Below are 15,674 nucleotides of genomic sequence, written 5' to 3' on the forward strand. Positions count from 1 at the left end.
TACATTACACACCTTCCTAATTCCTGCAGTTTAACTTCAAGCCCCCTGCCTCACGTGATCATATCTTACTGCAAACCCCTCAGCCTATGCTGGATCACGTCAGTCCTATGACTGATGGGCTTTGTGTCCCTATATAAAACAAGAGATGATCTGGTAACTGTTTGTACAAAAGATATTGCTTAAGTGTGATAAAGCATGTTATAAATATGCTGCAGATATTTTGCAGGTGAGAGACTTTGATACACAGTCCCCTATATCCCTATCTGATTCCTGACCTGTGCATCATGGAGGCGGCTGCTGCCATTCCTTGAGCTGTGTAGCACCCGTATTCCTGCAGTAGTTTCATAAGCTGTCCAGCACAAGACGTGTAACACACAAAGTGATGGCTTTTCTTTCCCATCTTCAGAAACAAGAACCTGCAGGTCCAGGACAGAAACACACAGGCGGAGTGATGTTTCACCGCAAACTTGCATCATTTTCATCCCTTGCCTCTTTGCATCTATGTACAAAGGTCATTGCTCCAAGTTTAGTGCCATGTGTCTCCGTTTGCAATCTGGGAAGTGTCAATAGGAGATCGGGAGGAGTTAACTGATGCACAGATTGTACTGAGATGTATCAAACTTTGTGTCTTTATTCGTCATTTTTATATCTTGTGTTTGAGGTAAAAAAAAAAAAAAAAATCAGCCATGTCTGAGGTGCAAAATGTAGGAAACCGTACATTCATTTTATGCAAACAGAAAATAGAAAAATGTGTCAAAACAAACTTCTATGTGCACTTTATATATGGACACTTTTTATCACCACTGTTTCGGGTAGCTAAGTCTCTAGGATCAGATGCACATTAATATTATGGTAGAAACCATGACATATATCAGGGGTTTCACCAAGGTGGGAAATAGAGACGTGTGAGAGAACAAGAGGCCCTGCTCTGAATGTTGCGGGTAAATGTGAGGAAATATTCTTCATGCAAAGGGCGGGGGATTCATAGACTCCTAACAGAGTTGGTAGAGTCTAATATGGGAACCAACAGATTGTATAAAGATATGGAGGTCACATTTATGCCTAGGGTATATCAGGATAAATTAATAAGAGACTGGTCATGAAAACTTCCCCTCAAGGTTACAACAAAAATAATACAATGTTATTAACATCACTGGGTGTGTTATACAATAAGTGTGTGAGTCTTTAAGAACCCCGGTGGTGAGAACCGGATACTCAGCTGTAATGGAAATGCACAGGCTTTTACATTGAACCCATTTAAAATGTAATCCATTGTATTGTATGTCTTTATTTATATAGCACCAAAAGTGTACTCAGCACTTCACAAAGAATACAGTACAGGGAATTATAATAATACAATAAGTGCAGCAAAATCAGACAATAGGAAAGGAAATCCCTGCCCCTAAGAGCTTACAATCTAAGAGGTTTGAGGGGAAACTTACAGAGACAGCAGGTGAGGGAATGTAGAATGCTGTAGATGGGTGTGCTTGGCCACAATGGGTGGTATAAGTGACTGTGGGACAATAGCCATGAGTGCAGGCTATTGGGATGCTTGATTTGTGGGGTGAGTTTTAAGGTTGGTTAGTGTTAAATGAAAAGGTTAACACCATTTACAGGGGAAGAGATGGCAGGGAGGCATGAGTGAGATCAGGTGTGTATGTCTGGCTTCAGGCCTAGGGGAGATCCCCAGCAGCAGGAAGGAGTAGATAGAGGGTGTGAATAGAGGATTTGTGTTGGTGTTTTTTATTGAGGGGTAAAGAAGTTGTTGGGAAAGAGGTGTATAAATAATGGGACAGTGGGGAGTGGGGAAGGTGGAGAGAACAGGGACATTCACCAAGGAGTGAGGAAACAGTAAACAGAAAAAGCAATAAGGAGGGCATAGTGAGATGCAGGAGGAGAGGCTTCCCAGTTATTGGAGGATAGGCAGAGTACAATTAATCACAGCTTTTAGAAAGTAAAATTCTCACAGTTGTAAAGTTGTTGTTCGGAGTCCAGATCTATCTCCAATCTTCATCTCCAATTTCAACTCCAAGATTAACTCCACACACTTAAATGTTACATTTTGATGTTACACAGCCATTAACTCTATCAACTGCTGGTATGGTAAACCTGATAAGGAAAACAGTGAACAAATGTATAACCAATTGAATACAGGTTCACTATATGACACTCACATTTAACATAAGGAAGAGCCCTGGGGTTCAGACAGTTCCAGTGTTATCACAAATCCAGTTGTATAGAAAGACAGCACACTCTGCAGTCCCAGCTGTAGTTAGTGCAGCATAACAGCATGGGTGTGTCAAGTGTGTTCCCTATGCATGCATAAATACTGCCTTTGTATATGCTATTTTAGCCATGGTGTTTGTTCTAAACCTTTGTAGAGACAGTAAGCGGAGTCCACAGCCTTAGTATTCAGGCTATCCCTGGCAGTGTCACGAGGAGTATCCTAATTAAAGGTACATAGGGAAAGAACAAACCCTGTCGTCTTGGCAGTAAATAGTGCAGCGTATGATAACAGCACTGTATCATATTTGTTTCCTGCCTAATAAATGCATGCATCAATATTTTGCCATAATTAGCCACAGTGGCTGCATTCAACCAGAGTTTGCGCCAGATAATATTAGAGTACTTTTGCCAGATCAGCAGCCTAATACTTCCTGCCATTAAAAATCAAGTGGATCATTGCTATACAACCAGATTACAAGCTGCAGCATGTTACTCCTCTGCCTCCGCATCACGTCCCACCACCAGACGCCACCGTCGTGACATCCATAAATCCCAACGCCGTTTCATGTAACTAGGTACGCTTCTTCAGGGGAAGAGTAACTACCGTCAGTACAGTCTCCTCCTAAATAGCCAAAATAGGGGGCGTGTTAAGGATGCATCAAAGAGCGTCATAATCATAGGAGACTCCTGCCATGCCCACTACCCGTGGTCAAATAAGACCCATAGTAAAGGAAAGATAGCAGATACAATCTCATCCGTATTAAAATAACGAATTAGATCAAAAACAGCTAATGCCCTGTGTGGAACAAGTATGCCAGGGAATTTGTGCAGCCATATCAATCATTATGTGGGTAACATATATACACCCTTGCATGTATTTCTGAGGCAGAATAGCCTATTTGGTTCTCTCATATTGATGTGAAGGCTTCTATTTGCTTACACGCATCTTAAAATGTCTACACTTTTCACGACAGTGTTATATGTAGGGTGTAGGCATGAACTGCGTCTAGGTGAACCGCCTCTACAGACAATACGGTCCATAACTGCATTTAATCCTATATACCTGGATCCCAAACCCATCACTAAAAGTTTCTACCAACCTAGTTGCTTGATGTTAGTTCTTAATGGCTGATCCCTTATGCTTAAAGAAAGATGCATATTATTGACCGATACATATCTTAATCGTCCAGATCTTTACAGATTTGGTGAATAAATTAATCCCTCATTTAAACCTAATGTGTTCAATGTCTCTAAGTCGAAAATCCACGTGCAGTCAGGCTGTAGAAGGTGTTTTTCCCAATCTTCTTTGCGGGAACCTTGGCAGATATGTAAAGTGCAGTAAAGTGCAGAACACTAGTATCCCTTTTATGGGCACAATGGTGTGTCTGGCTACTGGGGTATCTAATGGGGCATTTCTAACAGTACATTGCCCAACACACCTGGCCCTGACCCAAGAGTACAAATGCAGCCACCGGTATTCGACCAGAGTACATCCTGTTGGACCTCTCAAGATTCCCCAAAATTTACCACCCGTGCAAAACTAACCAGTCCACACCCCTCCAGCTGTGACATGAAATTTAATAACACCACCAACACCTTAAACCCTAACTGTCACATGTGACCAGGTACTTTTTACCCCATTTATAGATTACCGGGATCATTCATTAGGCAAAACATGATAGTAAAAATAGATTGCGTTTATTTAGGTAGACCCATGTACAACAAGAAAAAATACACAAAAAACGTTAAAAATACACTTACTGGGGGTCTGGGGGAAAAAGCTAGGCTTTCCTAGGTGCAAGGCGCAAGCTTGGATGTGCTTACCCTGACCGGGATATACCCCTGGTTCTCCCAGTCCTCTTTTCGGCTACAATTCCTAGCCCCGACCTCTCCGTTCAATTCTGAGAACTTGGGCGTAAAAGACGGGACTTAGTCTCTGCGAGGCAAACTTTTCAGACTTCAAAACGAAGCCGGTTGATCTGTTATTTCGAACAGAGCAGTTTTGAAAAGCCCGCCTTAGCTTCATTGACTCACCTCATTGGTTGGCTTGGATGGACTGTTTCCCTCTCTTGTCAGCACCTTACATACACTCCGCTGGGCTATCGCCAGAATAGAGGGGGAAGGAGCAGCCAATCGGAGCATGGGAATTCCTCCCCGTCAGCCAATAGAAAGAGGGGCTTGTCCCCAGCTGACGTAAGAGGAGTAGGCGTACCCAGCAGGTTCGAAAAGCTGGGTGAGCGGGAAATATGATTTTAGCCAAAGTGACAGCAGACTCTATGGCTGCATCCTCGCTGGTTAACTCTTTGCCACCTGCGGGGCTGGCTCCACCAAGTCTGGAAACTACAAAAGGTGTCCCCACAGGGTGCCCTTTGTAGTCCGGACCTCTCCATTCACCCTTCCCTCGCCCACCAAATGTTTTCAAACCTCTGGACATCCTCTCCTCTTTGAAAATAAAATGGGGATAAATTGGGGGAATCCTTGATAGACAGCAGGCTTAGCAATAGTGCCCAATGTCATGCAGTAGCTGCAAAGGCAAACAAGATCTTTTCTTGCATTAAACGGGCAATGGATGGAACGGAAGTAAACATAATTATGCCCCTTTACAAAGCATTAGTAAGACCACACCTTGAATATGGAGTACAATTTTGGGCACCAATCCTTAGAAAAGACATTGTGGAACTAGAGAGAGTGCAGAGATGAGCCACCAAATTAATAAAGGGGATGGACAATCTATCTTATAAGGAGAGGCTAGCTAAATTAGATTTATTTACCTTAGCAAAGAGGCGTCTAAGAGGGGATATGATAACTATATACAAATATATTCAGGGACAATACAAGGAGCTTTCAAAAGAACTATTCATCCCACGGGCAGTACTAAGGACTCGGGCCATCCCTTTAGGTTGGAGGAAATGAGATTTCACCAGCAACAAAGGAAAGGGTTGTTTATAGTAAGGGCAGTTAAAATGTGGAATTCATTACCCATGGAGACTGTGATGGCAGATACAATAAATTTGTTCAACATCTTTTTAGAAAGGAAAGGTGTATACAGGGATATACTGTACCAAATAAGTATACATGGGAAGGATGTTGATCCAGGGATTAATCCGATTGCCAATTTTTGGAGTCAGGAAGGAATTTATTTTCCCTTTATGAGATATCATTGGATGATATGACACTGTGGTTTTTTGTTACCTTCCTCTTGATCAATATTTTTTTATTTATAAAATATTTTACCAGGAAGTAATACATTGAGAGTTACCTCTCGTTTTCAAGTATGTCCTGGGCACAGAGTTAAGACAAATAATACATGGTTACAAATACAGTTACATAAATGAGCAGGTTATACATTATATACAAGACATTGCATGCACAGTTAAAGATAATAAATATAAGTATAGGTATAGATATAGGTTAAAGTATCTGTTGTCTAAATTTAGCATGTGTTGAACCTCATCTACTATGTAACTCTGTAACTACGGACTCTATGCAGATTACTGCTTGCTGGCACCTTAACTGGATGCCCGGGCAACCTGTATGGAACCTTATAAGAAATGGATTAAACATAATAAAACATACTTTAATACATGAGGGACATTGGGGAGACTCATGTCTGTAAGGAACTTAGGACTGGGATATCGGGGCTCGAAAAGCAGGAGTCTGGGGAATGCTGGACAGCCCCGATGTAATTCTACTCGTCTACCGGCAAATAGTGCCTGCTCGCCGGGTAGAATGAAGGTACTATCGGTAGCTCCAGACCCCGAACGCCTGCAAACAAAATAATTGCATTCTTACCCAAATATCCCACCTAAAACTTACTCACAGCAAGTTTCATGAGTCTGGGGTAAAGGGAACATGGGAAGTGGGAAAGCGGGGTCACTTTAACTTTTCATGCAATGATACTGTACCTGGCCCCTGGCTTATAGGGCTAGGTAGCTGCCAGGGACCCACGGGCAACCAGAGGGCTTAATCTTTATTTGTGTAGCCTGGTTACCCTTTCCCGTCACACTAACCTTTCTTCCTCGTTTTCTTTTAATAAGAAAAGATTTACAACACAATCATAACAATACGCATAAACATAGCATTAGGCCTTGCCCCCGCTGCATGCTGCAGCGTCCGCTGTGACGGACGCTGCGCTCACCAGAGCCCTCCCCGCAACGACGCCGGGCCCGCTGCGAGGGGGGGCCGCAGCGCTCGCGCGAGAGCTACTCCTGCTCTCAATAGAATTGAGAGCAGGAACTCGCGTCGAGCGGCTAGGCACGCCCCCCGGCGGATCAGCCAATGAGGGCGAACCTGCCGGGTGATGTCATGGCCGCGCCCCCGTCACTCCTCCGGCACGCCCCCCCCGGTCTCTGCTCCTGCAGTGAGCTGCAGACCGGGGAATCGCCGGAACGAGCAGCCGAAAGCGCGGGCGCGCATTAGAGCGCCGTGACCGGGGCCTTAGCCTTACACATAAACCTGACACCCCAAAAGGGGGGGGGGAACCTTTGGGGATGTGGAAAGAGGAAGAGAGAGGTAAGCCACTGGGCAACAGCCCCTCGGGCCAAAGGTCATGTTTCCCTTCTCCTAATAGGTCAGGGGTTTCTGGAGACACAGGACAGAGACAGAGACAGGAGACACAAGACAGAGACAGACAGAGTTACATGAGACACAAGGCAGAGACGGACAGAGAGTAAAAGAAGCCACAGGAAAGAGACAGTCACCGAACAAATACACACAGGACACACACACGCACACGCACACGCACACACACACACACACACACACACACAGCTTCTCTCTCCTGTCAATGCTACTTCATACTCTGCTTGGCAACACCCTAAGCTCCAGGCACATCCTCCTGATTGGCCGCATTACCCAGCAGCAGCTAACAGAATGGAGGAAACTGCCAAGCACAATAGCAACTGGTGAAATACAGTTTAAAATGTCAGTTTTACTAAAAGAGAATAAGTTCTGCGTACATCAATAAATGTAAAAACAAGCGTTTGCTGTTTGCTGAGCCACCTCTCTAGAAGGGCTGCAGACGCACTTAATGTGAAGCTACACCTATAAGGTCACCATTATTGTTTACATATTTATATATTCACTATATTACAATATAATTTTATCACTATTATCACGTTATTAGCTGCACTATCACTGTTTTTTTACAATAGCAACTGCCCTGCTCTAATCTCTGTCCTGGGAGAATGGAGAAATTATGTGACCCCTTTTGTTCCTCTCATAGAACCACAGGGTGCAGCAGAACTTTCTCCTCCTCTGACAGAACCCCAGGGTGCAGCGGAACCTTCTCATCCTCTGGCACAACCCCAGGGTGCAGCGGAACCTTCTCATCCTCTGGCACAACCCCAGGGTGTAGCGGAACCATCTCATCCTCTGACAGAACCCCAGGGTGCAGCGAAACCTTTTCATCCTCTGACAGAACCCCAGGGTGCAGCGGAACCATCTCATCCTCTGACAGAACCCCAGGGTGCAGCGAAACCTTTTCATCCTCTGACAGAACCCCAGGGTGCAGCGGAACCTTCTCATCCTCTGACAGAACCCCAGGGTGCAGCGGAACCTTCTCATCCTCTGACAGAACCCCAGGGAGGAGCAAAACCTTTTCATCCTCTGACAGAACCCCAGGGAGCAGCGGAACCTTCTCATCCTCTGAGAGAACCCCAGGGTGCAGCAGAAACTTCTCATCCTCTGACAGAACCCCCAGGGTGCAGCGGAACCATCTCATCCTCTGACAGAACCCCAGGGTGCATTGGAACCTTCTCATCCTCTGACAGAACCCCAGGGTGCAGCGGAACCTTCTCATCCTCTGACAGAACACCAAGGAGCAGCGGAAACTTCTCATCCTCTGACAGAACCCCAGGGTGCAACGGAACCTTCTCATGCTCTGACAGAACCCCAGGGTGCAGCGGAACCTTCTCATCCTCTGACAGAACCCCAGGGAGCAGCGGAACCTTCTCATCCTCTGTCAGAACCCCAGGGTGCAGCGGAACCTTCTCATCCTCTGTCAGAACCCCAGGGTGCAACGGAACCTTCTCATCCTCTGTCAGAACCCCAGGGTTTGTGAAACCCTGGTTGGGAAAATTGCCCTAGTATCGGTTTATCAAGGAAAAAGTGGTGCAATTCTGGGGGGAAATCTGTGCTACATGTACAACAGAGAACAATCCCCACATTCACATTCATCGGCTGCAGATATGTTATTGCCCCAGAATTGCCCCACATTTGCCTTGATACATAGACCCATCTGTGGGGCCTATTCTAGTATCATCAATGAGTTTGCTGCCGCCTCGGAAGGTTTGGCATGTTCCCGCCGAACGGTTTGTCAGTTGAGTTATCACGGTAATCAGAAAAAATCTGAAACCCTCTCAAACCGTGCAGCAGGCGAATGCCTAAACCGCTCGGGACAGCAGCCATGAGATCGCAGACTCCCACAAAGTTCTCTTCCGTGCAATCTGGCTGCAGAGCTGCACAGAAAGAGCTGCCTCTCCCTGTGCATATCTCACCAGCGATCGCAGTGGTTTTTTATTGTATATATGTATGAATGTCTTTATTTATATAGCGGCATTATTGCAAAAGCACAATATTACTCTGACAATCTTCACCAGAATACATCAAACCCAGCTAACTTCTGGAAAGTTATCAACAATTCCAGCCTTCTAGCCATCAACACCCAAGGTATATCACTAAGGAGGGCATTAATCTGTGAAATTCCACTGACATTGCAAATGCATTCAATGATTACTTTGTGGGTGTGCCACTAACTTATTAGCTAAACGTAACCCAAACCACAAACATAAATCTCATTCTGTGAGTACCTCCATAGCCCCACCCCCTCCCGTCACCGCCCACCATTTTCAATTTGTCCCATTATCCGAAGAGAAGATTACACAATCGCTCCTCAAATTACTAATAACTAAGCAGCCAATGTGGACCTGACACTACAATCTAGGTTCCTAAGACTCGGTGCCCCAGCCATTGCCAAACTAATTGCTTCCTTAGTGTATTCTGTCTGCAGGCCATATCCCTAATACCTGGAAAACTGACAAAGTTGTCCCAATCTTCAGAAGTGGGGACAAAAACACTGTCTCAAACTAGAGGCCAATCTCTCTTCTCCCAATACTATCCAAAGTCATGGGAAAATGTGTTCACTCCCAATTAAGCGATTACTATACCAAGACAAATTTCCCTAGCCAATTCCAATCTGGCTTTCGCCCCAAACACTCCACCGTAACTACCCTGCTAAAAGTTTACAATGAAATCCATATTGAAATGGAACGGGGGAAAACTCACTGGTGCAATATTCATAGATTTTGCAAAGGCTTTTGATACTGTTGGTCATTTTATCTTGCTTAACAAACTCCAGTGTTCATACTTCAATCTGAGTTTTGAGACTTGAAAATTGGATTTCCCAAAACAAACTGTTTTTAAACACTGACAAGACTGTATCAATGGTATTTGGGACCAAATCTAAATTTTTACTCATATGCTTCGTAAAGCAGGTGTGTTTTAAGGTGGGTCTTAAAGGTGGATAGAGAGGGTGCTAGTTGGGTATTGAGGGGAAGGGCATTCCAGAGGTGTGGGGCAGTCAGTGAGAAAGGTTTAAGGTGTGAGAGGGCTTTAGAAACAAAGGGAGTAGCGAGAAGACACCCTTGAACGGAACGCAAGAGTCAGGATGGTATGGGGTGCAGGTATCTCCCAACCGTTTTAAGGTCCCGGTCACGTGACGCGGGATTTTAAAATGTTGCAAGGGATACCGGCACCCCATAATGGGGCCTGTATCTCAGGAAGCAGGGGGACCATGGACCTCAAATCAACGCGACACTACTTTTAAAATTTTAATTAAAACAGCTATAACCAATGAATATAAAATAAAAATAGCAGATAACCGCTAAGGCAATGAAGGGGTGAAACCTGAATAGCGTGTTAATTGGAGGCTGAGGGGGTGGATGAAGGGTGTAGTTGCCCTGGGTGGGTGGTTAGGCCTGCCGGGAAGGTTCCGGCAGTGGTTAACCCCTTTCACTTCCTAGCAGTGGGAACGCCTATGGTAATGAAGGGGATAACCACTCCTGCTACCCACCCGGTACACATAATCTCCCACCCATAGGGAACTACCCCCTTCACCCAATCCGTATACCCCCAAGAATCATTAAAAAATACAACGACCATAATATCCACCTCCTCTACCCCCAACAACCCCCCCAACACATACAGTAATGGCAAAATACCTATTATCCAGATATGGATAATAGTGCATTTGCCCATTCAAAATAAAACAATATGTATTTTTATGGCTTTTTTTAATTACATTTTCGGATGTTTAGGCATTTAATTTAATTGTTATGTTTGTTAGGGGTTTCATTTATCAAGGCTAATAGAATTGCACGATTTTCTAAACATTGCGATTTGGTGCTTCTCGCCGGCTACCGCGCCAAGTGTTTGGCCAGAAGCCAGAAATCCTGATTAAATGCTTTCACCGCACGATTTAATCAACTTATCGAGGCTTTCTGAATAACTACCTTGTGAGAACAGCTCAAAAACCTCGATGAGTTGGTTATCGAGGCTACTAGAATAGGCACCTGTGTCGTTGTTCAGTGCTTTCTCTCTTTGTCTCTGCACTTTTTAACACTAGCTGCACAGCAAATGTCTCCCAAACCAGTACCCGTGTTAATCTTTATAGCAGCCTGACAAGGAGACGCTCAGTTGTAACGTGCATAACACTGGTAATGTAATCACTGTTTTACTTTGCGGTTCATTGTTTGGTGACTTGATCTTTTGATTAGAATTCAAGATACAGGTTTATAAGTCACTGGACCAGTTGATCAGAGAGGAAGAAAGATACTCACGCTACACAGGAAGCATCCAGCTCCACCTTAATATCAGCGTCATCATCTCCTTCCTTGTAGGACTGGTCCGACCGCTCGTTAAAGGCATTTTCCAGCATAGTGGGTATGGACTTCCTAAAGCGTTCCTTAAAGTCTTTGCCCAAGAAGACATAGAGGATGGGATTGAGGCAACTGTTGGAGTAAGCCAATATCATAGAAATGGAGTAAAGTATAACAGTAATTTCGGAATCTATGCCAATTATGGAGTTTCTAATCATGCATATGTGATATGGAAACCAGCAGCAAAAGAAGCAGACCACAATGGCACTGATAACCTTGAAAGGTCGCCGAGACGGAGTAGGCCTTTTAATTCTTCTTATTTTGAAAACTATGGGGCCATAACAGACCAGGAAATGGTAAAGGGGATCACAAACATGCAGACAAACCTTGTAATAATCATAGCCCAGTTCCTTAGATTCCATTTATTATCGTCAAATGTTTCATCATCAAAGGAAGAAACTGCATAGTCAGGAAAACAAGTAGAAACATTGTTAGTGATGTCATGCTGGACATCATAAAAAGCCAGATTTGGGGCACTGATTATCAGAGAGAACACCCAAATAAATACTGCAATGGTGGACGCTAACCTGGGAGTCCGGTGTATTTTGGCCCAAAAAGGCCACAGGATGAAAACACAGTGGTCAATGCTGATGACCGTTAAGAAAGAGACACTAGCAAGCATGTTTAGGAACAGCATGGTGATGCTGACCTTGCATAGTATTTGGCCAAATGGCCAGTGGTACCACATATAATACTTTGTGATCTCAAAGGGAAGAAAGATATTAAATATAAAGTCAGCCATGGCTAGGTTGAGGAACCACATGGCACTGACTGTCTTCATCTTGAAGCCGGCAATCCAGATGACTAAACCATTACCTATAGTCCCCAGGATGAATGTGATACTGTAACAAGTGATGTATAGGTTTGGTATGTGAAATATTTTCAATAACAAAGTCTCCAGATCTTCATATGTAAATATGTCCTCCGTGATGTTGTTGGTGGGATAAACAGGGGGAACAGGTGTCTCCATGCTGGCTGCTCTCCTGCCACACACAAGGAATATAAAGTACAAAGAAGAATATGGTGAGTACTCAGAACTGATTGAGCTTTCACTTTATAAAATAATATCAAATACTCCCGCAACCAAATTGCACAAAAAGAGAAAACATAAATGACCCTATCACTCCATCATATACAAACTCATCACATACAAGACATATTAAAAGGCTTAAAGCCACATTAAGAAAGTGCAACAATACAAACATTGACAAATTCCAAAATAGCATTTTTAACACAAATAAATGTATCTGAATAGAAAAAATGTATAATGCGTAGGCAGGAGCATGCTAACTACTCAGTACATTATAATGGTCACTAAATAGAACTCACTGCCCTTGTTCTGAAAACAAACTAAATGCAGGAGTGAGATCCCCAGTAACTATTGAGGTGCACACTCTGAGAGCAGATGTTATGCAGCAGCCGGTGGCTGGGTGGCTGGGAGTGAGACTGGAAGATTATATACAGCACATGTGATGACTTCCTCGTTTCTGTGCTCTCAGTGCAGCACTCACACTGTGCTCAGTATCAAGCTCAATGCAACCATTCACATTACCGTAGGTCACCAAACATCTACTGCAGGAGTGGCCAACTCCAGTCCTCAAGGGCCACCACCAACAGGTCAGGAATTCAGGATATCCCTGCTTCAGCACAGGTGACTCAATCTTTGATTGAGACATTAATTACGCCACCTGTGCTGAAGCAGATATATCCTGAATACCTGAACTTGTGGTGGCCCTTGAGGACTGGAGTTTACCACCTCTGCTTTATTCCAATGCATCTTAAAGCCTCATGGGAGCAATTATGGTGAGTGTCATCATGTTTCCATAGAGCTGTCACTTAGGTAAATAGCTACATAGTAGATGAGGTTGAAAAAAGACATACTGTATGTCCATAAAGTTCAAACTATATCACATTGAGACTGCTGAGGGTTAATGCCCCGATGTAAATGACTAATGTCTGTTGAGGATCAACTAAAAAATGTTCATTCTGGATCAGGTAAATGATCTGCCATCAGACCTTGGTGAATCACCCCCTTGCTGAACTATCCCACCCCCAACCTCAGTACCATTACCCATAACTATCTCCTAATTCCAATCAATTAGGTCTTTCCCAGTATTTTTTGCTTGTCTCCCACCCACCAACCCCCCAGTTTAAGATCATGTCCAACTTTATAGTCATCATCCCAACCAACACAGCAGATCTCTCTTCAGGCATGTACAATCTCTAATAAAAGGACAGCACCTCTTAGAAAAGGATCCCACAGTTCTCTACTTTCCCCCACCCCCCAACCTTCTGTTCCTACACCAATTCCTCAGCAATGCATTAATCCCCAAGCTCCCACTGCTCCCTCGGGTTTGCACATTATTTATTTATTTATTAAGTATTTTACCAGGAAGTAATACATTGCGAGTTACCTCTCGTTTTCAAGTATTTCCTGGGCACAGAGTTAAGACAAATAATACATGTTTACAAATACAGTGACATAAATGAACAGGGTATACATTATATACAAGACATTGCATGCACAGTTAAAGAAAATATATATTATGAGCGTATGAAACAGTTACAGACCAGATTAAAATGTGAGACCGCCTTAGATTTGAAAGAGCTTAAACTGGTGGTGGATGTGAGAGTCTCTGGTAGGTTGTTCCAGTTTTGGGGTGCACGGTAAGAGAAGGAGGAACGGCCGGATACTTTGTTGAGCCTTGGGACCATGAACAGTCTTTTGGAGTCTGATCTTAGGTGATAAGTGCTGCATGTGGTATGGGTGAGGAGCTTGTTCAGGTAGCTGGGTAGCTTGCCCATAAAGAATTTAAAGGCAAGACAGGAAAGGTAAACTTTGCGCCTATACTGTACTTGTGTAATGACCAATCTAGTTCTTTGAGCATTTCGCAGTGATGTGTGTTGTAGTTGCATTGGAGATCAAAACGACAAATTGAATTGTAGAGGGTGTTAAGTTTGCTACGGTGGGTTTGAGGTGGTTACATGGCATATGTACTGTAGTATTGCTTAGTACCTTGGAGACAGTGCGCGTGACAGTACACTAGTTACTTGTAGATGAGAACTGCAAGGTTCCTGGAATCTCTGTACATTCATTCCATTACTTAACAATTATCATGTTATCCCATACAAATGTATCACAACCGGCAACTATTTTTCAACTTTCCAGCACCAGAAAAACCTCTGACCTGCTTCTTTAATATGATGTACAGAATAGTGTAATTTGTGTAAACACATGTGTGCATCAAACCAACAATGTGTGTCTGTAACAGTCAAACAGATATACAATAGTGTACACATTAGAATTAATTGCAATTCATGAATATCTGCCACCTGGCGGTTACGCGAAGAATTGCCCCCAATTAAATCCGAACCTTTATAATTAAACAGATCAACCGCGGGTGCTGGGCGGCGCAAATGCGGCATGAATGCGGGGATGCCCAATTTATTGCGCGTGGAATTCAGAAGATGCAACAGTTACGCCCCCGAGAAGTGTTAAAATAAAGGCTGGCGCAGCAGTAGCAGACATTATTAACCCCTTTATCATGAGGCATTGTATTAATGACGCGTTACCACGTGCGCCATTGGAACTATCATAATTTGTATGTTCGTGCCCTTTAATTCAATGTGAATGAATATATTTGTATGGTATTCAGGCTTAACATGGGCAGTAAAGTCTGCTACTTGAACCTTTGCCGCCTGCCTTGACCTCTGCTTGATCACAACTACTCTAACAAGACTATTTCCCCTGACTCTGGTCGGTAATTTTATACCCCTACATCAGCCCTGTGGGTCCGCTTCCTACTCAGAGACGAGCAACATTACAATTTCAAGACAATGGTATGACAAGATCTCTAAAAAAGGTAATGTTAAATCATCTTGTGTCTTTTGTGCACATCAAGGTATCCTAGCCATCACTTGCCTGATGAAGGGGCTATGACCTACAAAACATTGTGCTTTCTCTGTAAATGTAAAAAGAGAAACATAGAAATGTCCCAATGACTACATCACATTCCCTATTAATGCAACCAACGTGTTGGCGATGTGTGCAGAGGTGAAGACAGGAGACCTGCTTTGGGAAAGTGAATGTAGGCTTTTATTTTGCCAAAGTGCAATAAACAGAAAACACAGGCTTTTCCTCAGCCAAGGTGCAGCAAAAGTCAGGGCAGCAATATAAAGGATAGGGGTTTCCTAGGCCAAAGTTCAGTTTCCCCAGCGTATGAACACACCCTTGGGCCCAACACAACTGGCCCTGACCAAAGACCGCATCCTGTTGGACCTCTCACATTCCACCAAATTTACCACCCGGGCAAAGCTGACCAGTCCACACCCCTCCAGCTGTGACATGAAATGTAATAATACCACCAACACCTTTAACCCTAACCTTTCTAAATCATTTTGTATTTTATTTTTTTCAAAGAAAAGATTTACAACACAATCATAACATTACTCATAAACATAACATTACACATAAACCTTACACCACATGTGTGGGTGGGTGGGAACCTTTTG

General features: G+C 43.7%; 1 protein-coding gene across 1 annotated transcript; it reads right to left on the reverse strand.

Annotated features, from left to right (window-relative positions):
* Positions 1-11,059: 11,059 nt before the first annotated feature.
* Positions 11,060-12,132, reverse strand: LOC142498169 (chemerin-like receptor 1). Its single transcript, XM_075606679.1, is given in 2 exon segments — positions 11,060-11,454; positions 11,457-12,132. Coding segments are annotated over 2 exon segments (1,071 nt in total).
* Between the last annotated feature and the right edge of the window lie 3,542 nt (positions 12,133-15,674).

The sequence above is a fragment of the Ascaphus truei genome, chromosome 6 (assembly GCF_040206685.1).
Source record: "Ascaphus truei isolate aAscTru1 chromosome 6, aAscTru1.hap1, whole genome shotgun sequence".
Lineage (NCBI taxonomy): Eukaryota > Metazoa > Chordata > Amphibia > Anura > Ascaphidae > Ascaphus > Ascaphus truei.